We start from the raw sequence: 17,677 nt of genomic DNA, 5'->3' as shown, positions 1-17,677 counted from the left end.
AAGTCATCATCGAAAAGTGGCGTCATTTTAGAGATTAGGATGAAAACTAAATTAAATAAAAAAATAAAAAAAAAAATCAAATAAAAGTCACAATAGGAATTCGACAAGAATAATGCGACGTTAAAAAAAAAAAAAACAAACGACTAACTGTCATTGGATGAAGACGAAGCGGCCATATTTAACGGGATCAGAATTTCACATGCAAATAATAAATAAGAAGAAACCGGAATTTTACTAGTATAAAATGTGTAACTTTACAATCAGTAAAAAAAAAAAAATAATAATAATGTAGTTTTGCAACAAAGACATTGTCAATTACAATTTGAAATATAAATCTACCAGAGGAAATACAAGAATAAAAAACTGTGAATATTTTTTAAATTGTTTAAATTTTTCAATTATTTTGTATTTTTTTATTTTTTAAAAAAATAGGGATTAAAAAAAAGTCAAAATTTCACTAGCAAAAATGCCCAATTTGACAAGAATTGTAGAATTGGACATGCAATTTTTTTTTCACAATAAAAAAGTACAACAATTATGTTGTAATTTCATGAAGATACAGTTGTGCTATGACGATTAAAAAAAAAAAAGATATTTATTACGATGGGTGGATGGTAATGGAAGAAAAAAAATTCAAATCATATAAAGTGTTCGATAAAATGAAAATTGAAAAAAATGTCCCATTCCTCCACATGCGAGAGCATCACAGTAAGGTACTGCATACCTTATAGTATAAACAATTACTCAATGAAACGGATACAGCGAGGCCGCGAAGGATGACCCGTACGGGCCAAAACTGCATTGTACTTCAATTCCTCCTCCTCAGAAAAAAAACACACATCCTAATACTGCAATTCTCTGATGAGTAGCAGCAGATAAAAGGCCCAATTGTGTCGGCTCCTGAGCGAAAAGCGTGCGTTTGATGTGATGCGGCGGCGGCGGCGGCGGTGCAGTACGGGCGCCATATCGCTCGCGAGAGCCCGAGGTGGACCCCACCCTCCACAAACAACAAAAAGTGTGTGTAAAACTTTGCAGGTTATTCTGGGAATGTCTGCAGTTGTGTACATCTGGCAGATAAGCGAGTCAGGAAGTGCTGAGGAATTTGCTCGCCGATATCTCACTGCGCCGTTTTGAAAACTGTGCTAGCACCCCCCCACCCCCGCCCTCCACTTCCTCTCCTTGGCTCCCTGCACTCCACTGGTGCATCCTCTTCCTGAGGTGGAGCCCCCTTCTCGGCCTCCCCCCCACCCACTCCCTTTACCGCTGAACCCTCCGTTTTTGCAGTTCCTAAAAGCGCTTTTCTTTCCATCCTGGGGGAAGGGGGCGGAGCTTCACTTTCTCCCACAAACGGGGTAACGAGACAAAAAAAAAAAAAAAGGCAGCGGGCCGGTGCGATATGTCGCTGCGTGGCCAGCTTGTGGCGCTGTTTCAACATACACCGAGTATTCGGTATCTCCTGTGTACCGTTAAGTATCACACCAGAGTTATTAGAAAATGAAACACATACGGGACAAATTCACTCGCTGAAGCACGACAATAAATAATAAAAAAAACGTCACAACACGGACGGACGAAAATGTGCTTTGTTTGGATTCAATTTCTAAAGTACACAAAACAATATCCTGTTTTATAACTAGTTTGCTCAGTATTTAATATACGTCGTAGGGTGAGCTAAGTACCGATAGCAATTATCTACATCATCTCCTTATTAAAAAGCATCTCAAAGATTTGGATTTTAAAGGCGAGATGGCCTAGCGGCAGCGTAGCGCTGATCTAGGGCAGCGGTCCCAAACCACTGGGCCGTGGACCGGTACTGGTCCGTGGATCGATTGGTACCGGGTCACCCGAAGTAGTTATTAATTAGCATAGCCATATTGGAGCACTGACAGTTTGAAAAAATCTTTTATTTTGAAAAATTACCAGATTCTCTGGGTTACATCTCGGTCACTTGAGCGTCAAATTTACCCCCGTGAGCTAGAAAAAAACCACGTCTTCGGAAATTTTCGTTTCTCGCGTAACTCCCGCCTTTTTGAGGAACTTTGTGAAGAGATGGACGCAGATGCTTCTCTTCCACACTGAAATAAGATTTTTGTCCGGAGGGAAATCGCTCAACAAGAGTGTTGCAATTCTGCAAAGATTTCTCTCGTTTCCGACAAATCTGTGAACCGCGGTTTTCTGGAGCGACAGCAACCAAAACAAAACAACGTCATGGACTGGGATGTACCATCTCGTTGCACAGAAACAAGTTTGGGGCTCCCAATTACTTAGCGTTATGCGGAGTTAAAATTTTCATGCACTTCAAATTCATTTTTTGTGGCGTAGCTGTATCTTATTTTGAAGGCTTGCTTATGCGTTACTATTGCGACCCAGTTAAGAGGGTCAGCAACAGAAGGAAATGGTTCAAACTGACAAATTTATTCCCGCTGTCATTTAGTGTTCAATAAAAAAAATAATAAGAATTAAAAAGTAGAACTGTTGTGTGGGTATATTTAGATAATAGAGAAAGAAATTTTGAATGGCTGATTCCTGTTCTTTATTTTTCAATGTGTATTTTATGTATTTCATTATTAGATTCTTATTTCATGATTCATTATCATGTGTATTGTATTCGATATCCAATACAAACGATTTTCAATTCAAACAAACTACGTAACGCGACCCCCCCAAACCCCACTGATCTAGAGCTAACCAGTCTGCGACGCGCCAGCTAGCGGCTAATGTAGCAGTCGACAGCTCCTTCACGTCAAATGCCACAAAGACGTGTTATTACTTTTAAAAATTAGCGAAAAACTGTTCAAATACTTGCATCTTAAAGGCTAAAAGGGAGAGATGTAGCCTAGGTTCATAAACAGTGACGAGCCAGCTAGCACCCTCTGCTTGTTCTTTATTTTTCCATGTGTATTTTTAATATTTTATTTATATCATTATTATATTCTTATTTTATGATTCATTATCATGTGTATTGTATTCGATATCCAATACAAACGATTTTCAATTCAAACAAACTACGTAACGCGCCCCCCCCAAACCCCACTGATCTAGACCTAACCAGTCTGCGATGCGCCAGCTAGCGGCTAATGTAGTAATCGACAGCTCCTTCACGTCAAATGCCACAAAGACTGGTTTTTAATTTTGAAAATTAGCTAAAAACTGTTCAAATACTTGCATCTTAAAGGCTAAAAGGGAGAGATGTAGCCTAGGTTCATAAACAGCAACGAGCCAGCTAGCAGCCTCCGCAGGAAGCTAACCTAGGGTTAGAGGTCTACTAAAAGGAACCCCAAGATGACAAAATCAGCAATTTGGTTTTCGAGGTTCGATAGGACATTTGTAGCTTTTGGTGCTGGGCTAACTCATGTGCGAGACGTGTTTTTGGCAGGCTTTAAAATGGACGTCGCACTGTATGATGAGACAGAAATAGAGCGAGAAGGGGAAAAGCGTGACGACGGGAGGAAGGAGGAAGGATGAGGGGGGGTCACACTCACTCCTGCAGGGTCTCCACGCCCATTTCCTTGTACTGCAGCTCCTGCCTCACCTGGGCCAGCTCGTGCTTCAGTCTGGTGAGCTGAAAAGGCCGAGGGAGGGGGTGGTAGTGGGGGGGGGGGGTGTCACACATTAGGCTTCCTCTCGCCTCAAAGTGCACTGTCATCACAATCCCACCCATCATCAAGGAAAAGCACTTACTGGAAATAAGTCTTGGCATAAATAATGATCATTAGAAATAAACTGCCCAAAAAAAATCCAATTAAACTAAAAAATTAATAAAATTTCCTTTCAAGAAAAAAAATACCATTAATAAATGTCTTAAAAGACAGTTGTTTAAATCATACAGAATTCATTTTATATATATATATATATATATATATATATATATATATATATATATCCAAAATGTCACAACAAATATTCTTTTCAATAAATATACCATAGAAAATTATCCCAAGAATACCATCGAAATACTTAGAAATACAATTAACATATATTATAAAAAATAATGACTGAAAGTGTGAGTTAAAATTAAAAAAAAAGTCGTCAAATGACTTAAGAATTCTGCAAAAATCTATTGAATAAAAATACCAATAAGCAAGTCTCATTAGCTAAATATACATTATATTAATTAATAAATAAAACCCCATAAATAAATAGTAGAATTTTCTTAAAAAAAAAAAAAAAAAAAAAAACAATTGTCCAGAAATAAAAAAAAATAAGAAAAATTCCGACAATTTACCATGGAAGGTTTGAGTTAAAAAAAAAAAATATATATATATATATATATATATATATATATATAATTAATAATAACATTATGGAACAACTACAATGTTTGAAGACAGTAAAATGTCACAATTTCCCCCAAAACAAATGCCGTGAAAGAAAACAAGTTTTTTTATTCCATCACGAACCCCCAAAATAGTGTCATTAGATCAATATAAATCTTATTAAATAAAAATGACAAAATTAACAACCAATGTCTTGCAATTAATGTCCATGTTTTTGTACTTAAATCTACAGTACAGTGCTATTATTATGTTTTCAAAATGTAAAAAAATGTTTTTGGAGGAAGTTGGAATAGATGATAGAACTTTTCAATTCCCTTCAATCGTAAAAAATTGAGACGACTTCAATTGCGTTCCGAGCTCGGTCACGGAACGCAGTCGATTCCGTTGGAAACGACGTTCGCGCCGTCCGCTTTTGACATTTCCCCGCAGATGAGAAAAGCAGCGGAACATTTTTTGGAGGCGCCGCGCGTCAACGTGACCGCCGTCCGTGTCATCCCGTTATCCGGCGAAACAGGTTTCGGGAGCAAAGCGCCCGAAGGGCCCGTCGCCGTCATGCGGATTGCGGCGGGGGATCACCCAGAGGACGCCAGTATTGGGACGCCGACCGAGAATTTGCTTGTGAGCGATTCAGGGAAGTTCTACAAAAGTTTAAATACGAGCCAGCCGGGCTCTCTCAGGCCCTTTTGATGTCGGACTCATCGGCATACCCATGAGGCCCCGACACCTCGAGGCGCGGTATCCTGTCGGGGCAACACCCGGGCGGCGGCCCATTGTTCTCCTGCAATAATGACTCACCCGCTCTCGCCTACAAGCCACTTCCACTTTGATTTGGTCGGGATCGTATTTCGCGCCGGAGGACGAGCCGGAGTGAGCTGTGGACACAAAAGAAAAAGGGAGAGAAAGCAGAAGGGCGTGAGCGGCGGTTGGCAGGGAGGTGAAGATGTAACAAAAATACAAAAAAAAAAATAAAAAATAAAAGGAGGGCGAAGGATCCCGTGTTCTGGGTGTATTCACGACTTTCACACGGACTGTAAAAGGTCAACATTTCATTCTGTTTAAATGGTAGCGACACGGAATGCGGGTGACGTAGGCCGCCTTGTCATTTCTGGTCTGGACTTTTACAGGTCTTACACGGAGAATCTGGACCCAGAAATTTGGCAGCTTTCGAGAGTTCCAGAAGCCCCTTTCACCCAGTCTATTCCAAAAATTTGTCAATCCTTGCCATTTTTGCCACACTCACTGAATTTGGGTACAAAGTCAGAAGTAGAATCAGAATCCCTTTCACACTGCCCCCGTCTAGGGCAAAGTTCTACCTGGCTATCCCGAACCAAAACCAGGCGCGCATCTTACCGCTGCCGGCAACGGAGCGGCTGTCCTCGGAGAGCTCGTGGAAGAGCAGCATCTCGCGCTGGGCCAGCTCCAGACGCTGCTGCTTGACCAGGTACATCTCCTTCTTGGCCCGGAGGGCCTCCTGCGCCACCACCAGGTACTCCTTCAGCATGCGTTCCTGCTCCTGACGCCATTGGGTGCGCGGGTTCTCGATCTGGGTGGTCTCTGAGGGACGGCACAAGGGGACCCCCCCGTAAGGTACGGTGGGCTGGCGACCGGTCGCGGTCGGCGTCTTCACGGGGCGGCCGGAATGTTTTTTGGAAGTTTAGAAATCGCCCGAGCATCCACACCGTTTAGCATTTTATGCTAGCAAATCTTCGTTAGATGAAATATCTTTTTTTTTTTTTAATTCTGTTTTGTTGTATAATCTGCTTGCATGTGTTCATCCTCCATGCGTTGAAGCAACTATTTGAAGTTTAGCTTTAGGGTTTAACAGCTCTGCTAATTTCCATTAGCCCATCTATGGCATTTCACTTCGACCGTCAGCGTTCACGACATTGTCCAGTTGAACATTGAATATTTGACGTTTAATGCACTTTTGTTTCATATGTCATCTTAAAAAAAGTCACTTCAGCTCTTATTTGGAGAATTGCGCGAAACTTGTTTTGATTTAGCTAAAAGCTAAAGAAATTGCTACAAATTTTAGTGAGAGTATTTCATTGACAAACTTAAAATGCGGCGAAAGAGTGTGGAAGGGGTAAAACTATTAAGACACACTTTTTAAAATAATGTTTCTCTATTTTGTGGATTTGTAACATATTGTGCGGTGGGAAGGTGAACAGTAGCCGGGCCAGGACCCGCCGACCGGCGTCGAGGACTCACTGTTGATGTGGTCGATGTAGTAAACGCCCACTTGCTGGTCGTACACCTCCTCCCAGCCGAGGGGCAGCTCGTCGCCAACGCAGTCGGCGAACGTCAGCGGCTTGGTGATCCTGGACAGACGACATCGAGGCGGAGGGTCACAGATGAAAACTATGTCACATTTTTGAAAATGTATTCACTACACGCGGCGACGAGGCCGTCAAGGAAGAATCATCAAGTACAGTAGAGGGAAACCCAAAGTATTTGCAGTACAGGGTTCGAAAATTACATTTTTGCGGTTAGGCCAAAGCGATTGAAGTGCTCATTTGCTGCCATTTTGTGCCATCCCGGAGTTAAGGAGCTATGCTGAACTGAGTTGAGGAGCTTCACCTACTAGAATGATTGTGGCGCACAAGCTCTCTCCCTCTCTCTCGTTTGTTTTCAAACATTTATTTAGAAACATTTTTATTTCACTTTTATGTGCAGTGGATTTCAATGAATGATGAAATGTATATTTTTGTAAAATTCAAGTGCCGGCGGCACTGTGGAGAAGCTGGTAAAGGGTTGGCCTCACAGTTCTGAGGTCCCGGGTTCAATCCCGGCCCCCCCTGTGTGGAGTTTGCGTGTTCTCCCCGTGCCTGCGTGGGTTTTCTCCGGGCACTCCGGTTTCCTCCCACATCCCCCCAAAAAAACATGCAACATTAATCGCACACTCTAAATTGCCCCAAGGTGTGATTGGGAGAGTGGCTGTTTGTCTCTATGTGCCCTGCGATTGGCTGGCGACCAGTTCAGGGTGTAGTCCGCCTGCCTCCTGCCCGTTGACAGCTGGGATAGGCTCCAGCACTCCCTGCGACCCTTGTGAGGATAAGCAGCTAAGAAAATGGATGGATATTTAAGTGCCTGGTTACTATCCCAACAGTGCATATTGCGCCAAAATTAAATGTACTTTTTTCAGGATAAAACCTCCATTTTTTTTAAATAATGAAAACCGCCATCTTGAGGCATCTACAGACCCTTTTTGGGGAATTTGTTGCCCCCCCCCCTTGTTTTCCCAAAAGACGACGTGTTCACAGGTGTTGAACGGTCGCGTGTCTGGCGTGTGATCGGCAGGTGAAAGTGCACACACACCCGACAACAAGCAGTCAAACAGCTCATTTCAAGTGTTTGCCAAAGGTAAACAGACTCCGTCGTGTGTGTGCACACAACCGGCGACGCGCGAGACGGAACCGCGTCTGGCCACGAGACCCAAGGGGCCCGCTGTTGTTCTCGACGTTCCGAGAATTCCGTCATCCTCGCAATTCCACACTTCGCATAAACGTTCCCGAATGGAACCTCATTTTGACACGTGAGCCACATTTCCTGATAGATTCGAACCTTCCAAGTGTACGGCGCGTCCAGGACCTCCTTGGGATTCACGCCCATTCCCCGGATTTCTTTCTCGGACCAGTAAAGGCACAGGTGTCAAACTCAAGGCCCGGGGGCCAGATCCGGCCCAGTACACGATTTTATGTGGCCCGCAAAGGCGAATCGCATGCGCCAACTCTCCTGATTCTTGTTAAAATCTGTATAAAAATTTCAAACTGTCATAAATAATATTGCAAGTATTTTTGGCTTACCAAAGTAGTACTACTAGCTCATAAATTTCATGTGTAAATATGATGAGGCGATTAAAAGGTTTTTATGGTTTCGGTCATAACGGCCCTCTGAGAGCAGCTGTTAGGACAATGTGGCCCACGACAAAAATGAGTCTGACGCCCTCGAATTAAGGGAATTGACAACATTTACAATGCCGACCTGCAGGCAATTCAAGGTTCAGCGTCTTGCCCAAGGACAATTCAACAGCAGACAGCGACGACGCCGACCGGACCGAGACAAATTCCCAGTTCCCAAATGAAGACATTTCACATATTTGCCTTCCATATTTCTCAGCCAATTCAAACCATTTCAACTTTAAAGCGTTCAAGTCATTCCAAATTTGGACTTCCGTGTAAAAAAAAAAAAATTCCCCAATTTTCACCATAAAACTCCCAAATTAGGACATATCGGACCGCTCTACCTCCTGCGTGCGCATTTCTTGACCGGTTCAAACCGTGGCTGCAACGGTAGCATGAAATTCAATTTGATAGCCGTTCAGTTCTGCTTCATTGGGCAAACATTTCTCCAGAACTGGCATACGTTGTTGTCGGCGTCGTCGGCGTTGTTGTTGTTGTGCAACGTCACCGTCCTGAGGGGGAAAAACATGTCCGCTCGCAGATCCTAATCACGTCGCATGTGAATGTTTGCTTTGTTCTGCAGTCTTGTGACAGCGCCGTAACTTTTTCTGACTCACTCACACACACACACACACACACACACACACACACACACACACACACACAGGTACACACGTTGCCAAGGTAACTGACACACACTGCCTCTATAAAGAGTATATTCACGGTATACGAAAAAAGGTATCAATTGTATAATCAGCCAGTGAAGCCCAAACAATGAAAAATAACCAACTAGGTCACAAAACAATATTAATCATGATTAAAAAAAAAAAAAAAACAAGTGAACGGAATAAATTAATTCACGTGAAATGAATTATGGTTAATTTATGCAAATATTTAACTGATGAATTTTGCAGTACAACAATATTAATCATGATTTAAAAAAATAAAAGCGATTGGAATAAATTAATTAACATAAAACAAATTATGGTTAATTTATGCAAATATTTAACTGATAAATTTTGCAGTACAATAATATTACTCATGATTAAAAAAATAAAAGTGAATCGAATAAATTAATTCATGTAAAACGAATTGTGGTTAATTTATGCAAATATTTAACTGATAAATTTTACAACAAAAAAATATAAAGTTGACCTTTTTTTTTTTTGTTCATTTATTTTTTGCCAAAATGTGACTCTCCGCAGCCAGTTAAATCGTGTGAAATAAGGATATACTGATCTAAAAGTTACATTTTTGGATTAAAATAATAGATAGGAAAGGGGACCGGACAGGGGGATGATGCTCCTCAGCCTCGGGGTAAAGTCTATGAGGGGTGCTGGAGAGGGTGGGGTGGGGGGCTCCATCGGGAAATCGAACCGAATCGAAGTTTCAGGAGGAGCAATGTGGTTTTCGTCCTGGCCGAGGAACAGTAGACGAGTTCTACACCCTCGCCAGGGTCCTCGAGCTGGGCTACTTGTATTTTGTAGACTTGGAGAACTGTGTTTGATCATGTCCCTCATGGATTTCTGTGGAGTACCGACCCCCCCTGATACAGGCTGTTCGATCTGTCCCCGCACGACGGGTATCAGAGTTTGGTCCGCAGGTGGTTCTGTTTGATCAAGCCTTGATGCCCAACACTCACTGGAGCAGTTCGCAGCTGAGTGGAAGCGGCTCCAAATCTGAGACCGTGGTACTCATCATTCGGAAAAAGGGTGGCGTGCCCTCTCCGGGTCGGGGATGAGATCCTGGCCCAAGTGGAGGAGTTCAAGTAATCTTGGGGTCTTGTTTCAAGAGTTAGGGAAGAATGGAACCGGAGATCGACCGGCGGATCAGGTGCAGCGTCTGCAGTGATGCGGACTTTGTATCGGTTCGTTGTGGTAAAAGAGGACCTAAGTGGAAAAAGGCGAAGCCCTTAATCTACCGCTCGATTGATGTTCCGACTCTCATCAAGAACGAGATCCCGGATACTATTTTTTCCTAATCTTGGTAATTATACACAACATAGTTGAAGGTGTTGCGCGTTTGAGTCTTGTTTGCCTCCCGCGCACATTCTGCACCCTCGCGTGTTGAAAAAAAGAGTTTTCTGAAATTAGCCGAGGCCGAGCGACAGGAGCGTCCGGCCGGCTGCGGATCGACGCTCTCGCACCATCCCTTGAAAAATATATTTAGTTGTCAAAAGACATTCGCTAATTCTCGGATAATCCGTCCGCATCGGGCTGCCTTTCGCCCAGTGAAAGGGTCCCCACGGCGGTGGCGTGAGAAAGGCACGCGAAACCGGAGTCCCGGGACCCCTCGGACCTGCGGGGACCCCTCAGCTTTTCTTCTAAAAGAATAAACATCCCTAAATATAATCCTGAATTTTCCCATATTTTGATAAGAAGGAGCGCCCCGGAAAAGGACCAAATGCTCCGCGGACGGACCGAAAATTCCATTGTGCGTTTAAAAAAGAAACGTGAAAACAACTTTGGGAGGAATGTCAGCGACGCTCGGGCCCCCGTCTGAGGCGGCGCTGGTGCAGGATTTCAGAGCCCCGGCTTAAAGCAGCTGATATCCAGACGGAATCCGCTCACGCCTTTATGCGTTAAATCCGATGGAAATAGGCCTCCTAAAAGTAGCGTTAGCGTCTGGACGGACGTGAGGAAGGGGAGAAGGAATGGCATCGGGGTGGGCATTCAGCTGGGACGCTTGGGAAGTATGGGAACTGTGGAGCAAAGCCACCGGGTCGCAGTCATTCGGTTCTAGCGCGGCCCCTAACTAGCGAGATGACGACTGACCAGAAAAAAAAGTGCAGGGCGCCTCACTAAAGCAGTAAATAACCACGTTTACAAATAACGTGGATGATGCATCTGGTGTCTCATTAAATTGAGAAAATTGATCCATCAGAGTGGGGGGGGGGCGAGTAAATATATTTAAATATCGCGTGTCGAAGACAAATATCATCTGAGGATATTTGAACATCTTTACCAACCGCAACAGCAATACCGACCACTTCAGAAAAATCAATAAGCAGCAACTATTGGCTGAGCCCGTTTGAGCATCTTTACTCACTAGAACAGCAATAAATGTCGTGCTCGCAACCGGGGGGGGGGGGGGGGGGGGAATAAAAAAACAAGCAGTAATTGTGGCGAGATCACGTCAAAGTTTAATTGGTAACCGCTGATCCCATTTGAAATGACATACAGGACCAGCGCTAGCATTAGTGCCCGGTCTAATTCATCCAACCATCCATTGTCTTTGCCGCTTATCCTCACAAGAGTCGCGGTGAGTGCCGGAGCCTATCCCAGCTGTCAACGGGCAGGAGACGGGATTACGCCCTGAACTGGTTCCCAGCCAATCGCAAGGCACATTGAGACAAATATTGTGAGCATATGAAAAGGCAACGCTTAACATCCATAAAATCCCAACTATCGGAGCAATCTTTCTGATACAGTGGTACCTCTACTTACAAACGTCTCTAGTAATGAAAAACTCGGGTTACAAAACGCCTCCGGAAAGATATTGTCTCTTGTTGTGAAGGAAAATTCAGGTTACGAAAAAATAAGTACTGCTATTTGCAGCCTCCAAATTCCATCCATCGATCTATCAATCTATTTTCTTTGCCGCTTATCCTCACGAGGGTCGCGGGAAGTGCTGGAGCCTCTCTGACTCTACCTACCACATTCTGCAGATGGCTGTTCAATTGTTAACCGGTGATCCCATTTGAAGACTGTTGCCAACCAAAACTGCAGCACCTCGCGGTGAAGTAAGATGAACATTTCCTCAAAAAAAAAGGAACAATTTGTGTGTATGACTGATCCAATAAGAAAATCCCCCCCCCCCCCCCCCCACCCAGCTCCAAGTGATGTTCTACATTAGTCTACCGGTTGTTGACAGCTAACGAGTGAGAACAGGCGCTGAGGTTTACTCAAAAATAATAAAGTTGAAGTTCATCTGAAAAACGCTTCAACGTATTGTTCTGTATGGCTCCGAAATGCCCCCCCCCCCCCCCCCATTTTTAGTTGACTCGTGAAAAGACCAAAACGTAAACATCGGCCGGACAGAACGGGAATGGCATTGTCCGCGTCAGGCGGGGGAGCAGAGACAAGCGTCGAGGCGACGACGTCGTTCTGCTTTTCAATATGAATTGTGCGCCCACGAGGAACAATGGAAGGCCCGACGGCTCGCCGAGTCGGTCGGGCACGTCCTGTTTAGGTTGCATTCTTCTGAGCGGGGGGAGTTTGGGGGGGGGGCCTTCACAGGCCGACGGCTGTGGCGAGCCCCCCCCCCCCTTCGGGCCTCCGTAAATATTTTTAGCCTCGGAAAGAGAAATAAGACGTGAGAGTCTAATCCAGGGGTGTCAAACTCATTTTTATCGCGGCCCACATTGTAGTTCTGGCTTCCTTCTAAGGGGCATTATGACTAATTTTCTTCTTTCGGCTTCTCACAGCGTGTCAGTCATCTCAGATGCATGCTCATATTTATTTGCCAGTTTTTACGCCGGATGCCCTTCCTGATGCAGCCCCTCTTGGGGAGTGGAGGCCGGTGACAAACGAACTCACGACCCCTGGTTTACCAAACCAATGCGGGAAGGGGCGGGGTCCACCCTGAACTGGTTGCCAGCCAATCGCAGGCCACATTGAGACAAACAACCAATCACACTCAATCACAGTCTGGACATTAAAGGGATACTTCACTGAACAATGAAAAGCCTTAATCCGATAGGTCACGCCATATGTACTGTACCTTGAAATTTTGAGGTTTTTATCGGCAATTAAGGAATTTTTACGGGCGCTGCCATTTTGGCGAGTCACATGACTCAAAAACAGGAAGTGACGTCTCCCGTGCGCAAACGAAGGAATACTTTAACAATACTGCATCGTATGGAATCACATTAGCATAAAAAGCCATATCAATTTTTATTACTGATAACTGATCCATTGAAAGATGTTTTTAGAATGATGACACTTAAAAAAATATATATATTATTATTTGATTCTGGCGTATCGCAATAGCAATTCGTGACACAACTGTATTCATAAGCGATAAAACACTTCCTGTAGTTATACCACATTCTGAAAAGACCGACACATTGCCATCCATCCATTTTCTTTGCCGCTTATCCTCACGAGGGTCACGGGGAGTGCTGGAGCCTCTCCCAGCTTTCAACCGGCAGGAGGCGGGGTACGCCCTGAACCGCTCGCCAGCCAATCGCAGGGCACATCGAGACAAACACTTACGATCGCACCTACGGGCAATTTAGAGCGTCCAATTAATGTTGCATGTTTTGGGGATGTGGGAGGAAACCGGAGCACCTGGAGGAAACCCAGGTAGGCATGGGAAGAACATGCAAACTCCAGACAGGGGGTGGGGTCAGGATCGAACCCGGGTCCTCAGAACTGTGAGGCCAACGCTTTACCAGCTGATCCACTGTACCACTTGGTCTAATTCATTCAGAATTATATTCTAACGTTACTCACACGTACTCACGCGTGGCAACATATCGGAAACTCGCTTAGATGTCGCCTTCCGGCTCACAGAAAATAAAATGGACGGAGTGGCGGTTCGCAACTTGAAAAACTCGCAGGTCGTCAGATGATTTTCTTTGAAAAAAAAAAAAAAAAAAAAAGGGGGGCACACGGGCCAAACGAGACGTGTACGTGACCTCCCCTCGGCACATAATGAAAACACTGTGGGAAGCAAAATAAAAGCGGGGTTCAGCGCATGTGAATAACCTCTGGGCGCCTGCGAACGCAGCTCACCCTTTCCAGAATAATTGAATTTGCTGTGCTTTGTGCCCCGGCATAAAGGCCTCCCTTTGCCGACCGTGAGGTTGCATAACACAGCTAATAAAGGGGGCCTGCCGGGACGGCCCACGGACACGTGGGAAACTCCCCCCTCCCGCTTCCCCGCCACTCCCCTCACGCCCGGTTTTGACGCTTTGTCTGAGGCCGCGAGCGAGCGAGCGAGCGAGCAGGCGAGCGCGGCCCCCGGGCATTAGCGTCAGGCATGCCGAGCGTGATGCTCATTCCTCTGCGGGGGCGGGGGGGAGAAAGTCCCACGCAGCGGCGCAGAACTCGCGAGGGCACCGAACAGTTCTGCGAGACGAACCCGGCCGGGCCGAGCGAAATGTCGCACGGAAAGAAATTGAGAAAGAAAGTCAAAGGTGACGAGTGAAGCTCGAGTGGGGGAGCTGACCGACTACGTCAGTTTAGATGGAATTTTTCATACATTGCATTTAGAAATGGATTACCAAAAAAAAAAATAGAACACAGTATTAAGCTTTTAAGGATTTTACAATCCATTTTTTTGGCGTGGTATTTATTTATTTAAATTTATGAAAAAACTAAAAAAAAGTACGTTTTTATGGTGATTGTACCTATTGTATTATCTTAATTATATTAACGCATTTTATCTTTTATCTTATCATAATTTTCAATGTCCTGAAACACAAATATATTTTTATTACATTTTATATCCTTTTTTTAGTAGTGATTTTTTTTCATTCATTCAGGAACATTTGTCGGGTTTTATTATATTCATTAATTAAACTCCCAGTTTACAATTAAATAAAAAAAATCCTCAAATATTTAAAAACATCCATATTTTATGATTTATTTACTGTATGTATATTTTAAAGTATCACCAAATGTTTAAAATACATCAATACAAAAATTCCTTGTGGCATTTTTATGGCCATAAGTATACCTAAAATCATTTTTTGTTTTGTTATTATTTTATTCATTCAATTATTTGTATCTAGATCCCCAAATTTAAAAGTACATAATTATTTACAACATTTAATTAGGTCAAATTTTAGGCAACATGTCGTCAAGTATTAAAAAAATATATTACTTTGCCTGGACTTATTGTAGTGTATCATTAAATTATTTTTATTATTTAAATTTGAGAGATCCATTTTGAAACAGGCTCAGTGTCTAAGCAGTGTTTATTAAAATACATTATTTATAAAAGTCCTAAAATATAAATGGGATTTCAAAGTATATTTATTAATTTTACTCTTACTTTTAAAGTAATTGTATTGACATGCATTCATATCCACAAATATAAGCTATTTTTGTTTTTATTATTACCAATTTATTAACTTTGATTAGTATTGTTTTTTTTTATTATTGTTATATCATACGTTTGATTGCATTCACCAAACTCCCGAAACATGTTTCATTATTTGAATTGGAAGCCGGACAACGTAAACACAACCATCTGCTTCCCTGAGGAATCCCGTCCGCGTTTGCGAGGAATGTGTTTTTTTTTTTTTTTTTTTTTTTCGCACGTTAATCCGATTTTTCGCGACACGCCGCTAGCTGACACAAACATCCAACTGGCCGGGCGAGGACCACACGACCCGACGCGACGCGAGCGGGAAGGCGACCAAACGTGAACCCTGCGCCGACGTGCGACGGGCGGCGGACGGGCGCGTCACGACGGCCATTGACGATTACGCTGGGCCCCTCAATGGCGCTTGTGTTTTTCTCGCCAGCGAGACAGTCAGCAGACCGCGGCCTCGCTCTCATCAGCAGATCCGTCTCCGTGTCCTCGCGGACTTCCACATGAACTGCGTGTGCTGTCCGCTGACTTACGAGTGCCCCAAATTACGAGTTTTTCCAGTTATCGTAATCCCTCGTCAATCACAGGGGTTAGATTCCAGACCTCCCCCGCAATAGGTGACATCTACAAAGTAGCGACCAAATAATTTTTTAAAATCCAATTTTAAAGCTGCAGGAACCTCACCAGACTCTTTAATAATCTCGTCCACACTTCTATAAATCTCTACCATACTCTTTTCCTCGACATAGCGATCATTTTAACACTTGCGATAACCTGAGTCTTGTGTTGTGGAAACAACAATAACGCTGAACGGATTATCGGCACCACGCAACACGAACTAGCTCCAGTGGGGGCAGGATCCCTTTCGGACCCTCCACATCCTGCCCGGCAGCTCTTCCAGCTCATTCCGTCGGGAAAACGATACAGATCGATGAAAGTAAAAACGAGCAGACATTCAAACAGTTGGTTGTTTGTTTGTTTGTTTTTTTTTAATACTACGAATAAATTTTCCAGTTAATGAAGACAAATTGCAAAAGTGCTTCACGAGATCACAAAAAGTAGATCAAAGCCACCTTTTTGGGAGTCAACAAAAGTCTGTAGCCTTACTTCAAAGCTCAACATGTTCAATGGCTGCCTCCCACAAAGTGAGCATACTCGCGCCATATTCACGTTTATATTTGCATTATTTAGGTGAATTATTCCATAACCGCAGGAAGTGAACTGAACTGAAACTGAAATCGAAAGCCGCTGCGCTGTCACGCGACAAATTCGGCCGGTGAGTCAAGATAGCGCCGCGACAAGTTCTGCTGATCGTAAAGTGTCGCGCGGGATTGACTGCAGGCGGCTCACCAAAGAATGCTTGGAATTTTCGCCATCCGTCCATTTTCTACACCGTTAAATCCCGCTCGGGGTCGGGGGGGGGGGGGGGGGGGAGCCGGAGTCCGTCCCGGCTGACTCGGGACTGACGACCCATCCGGCGTCTGACACGCAACGAGGGTAGAGCTGTGCGATGCAGGAGCAAAGGTGGATTTTATGATGGGGATGAGATCCCAAAGTGGAGGAGTTCAAGTATCTTGGGGTCTTGTTCACCAGTGAGGGAAGATCCGCGGGAGATCGACAGACGGATCGTTGCAGCGTCTGCAGTGACGTGGACTTTTTATCGGTCTGTTGTGGTAAAGAGGTAGCTAAGTCGAAATGTGAAGCTCTTAATTTACCAGTCGGTCTACGTTTCTACCCTCACTTATGGGCGCGAGCTGTGGGTCGTGACCGAAAGAACAAGATCCCGGATACAAGCGGCCGAAATGAGTGGGTGTCCGGGCTCTCCCTTAGAGAACGGGTGAGAAGCTCGGTCATCCGGGAGGGGCTCGGTGTCGAGGACCCGGATGAGGTGGTTGGGGCATCTGATCCGGATCACTCCCGGACGCCTCCCTGGTGAGGTGTTCCGGCCATGTCCCACCGGAAAGAGACCCCGAGGACGACCCAGGACACGCTGGAGAGACTATGTCTCTGGGCTGGTCTGGGAACGCCTCGGGATCCCTCCGGAAGAGCTGGAAGAAGTGGCTGGGGAAAGGGAAGTCTGGGTATCCCCGCTTAAGCTACTTCCCCCGCGACCTGACCCGGAAAAGCGGTAGATAACGAATGAATGCATGGATGACAGATTTTACAAGTGGGCGGGAAGTGGCTTGACTAGCACATTTTTGTCAAGATGAAGATCTGAGACCACTTCATGGATCAAGAATCTTTCGAAAACCATCAAAAGTCAAAGCCCAAAACAAAACAGGTTCATGTACTGGTACTTTTACTGTGGGGGTACCCGGCGTGATGTTGGGTATTTTGGTTCCTGGCATCTAAGCGCGAAGTCCAACGTACGTCTAATCTTTACTTGGGACACACACACACACACACACACACACAAATATATATATACAAAATATTTTTGAAGGTCACAAGCAA

General features: G+C 44.4%; 1 protein-coding gene across 2 annotated transcripts in view; it reads right to left on the bottom strand.

Moving 5' to 3' along the window:
- Positions 1 to 17,677, bottom strand: part of wwc3 (WWC family member 3) — a 38,688-nt gene that overhangs the window by 15,076 nt on the left and 5,935 nt on the right. For both annotated transcript variants that reach the window (XM_061824452.1, XM_061824451.1), the window contains 4 exons: positions 6,489 to 6,598; positions 5,628 to 5,831; positions 5,073 to 5,149; positions 3,483 to 3,562 (listed from right to left, as the gene is read on the bottom strand). In XM_061824452.1, the coding sequence (XP_061680436.1) occupies positions 3,483 to 3,562; positions 5,073 to 5,149; positions 5,628 to 5,831; positions 6,489 to 6,598 (471 nt within the window). The remainder of the gene's footprint in view (positions 1 to 3,482; positions 3,563 to 5,072; positions 5,150 to 5,627; positions 5,832 to 6,488; positions 6,599 to 17,677) is intronic.

The sequence above is a fragment of the Syngnathoides biaculeatus genome, chromosome 7, assembly GCF_019802595.1.
Source record: "Syngnathoides biaculeatus isolate LvHL_M chromosome 7, ASM1980259v1, whole genome shotgun sequence".
NCBI lineage: Eukaryota > Metazoa > Chordata > Actinopteri > Syngnathiformes > Syngnathidae > Syngnathoides > Syngnathoides biaculeatus.
This window is presented reverse-complemented; position numbering and strand designations above follow the sequence as displayed.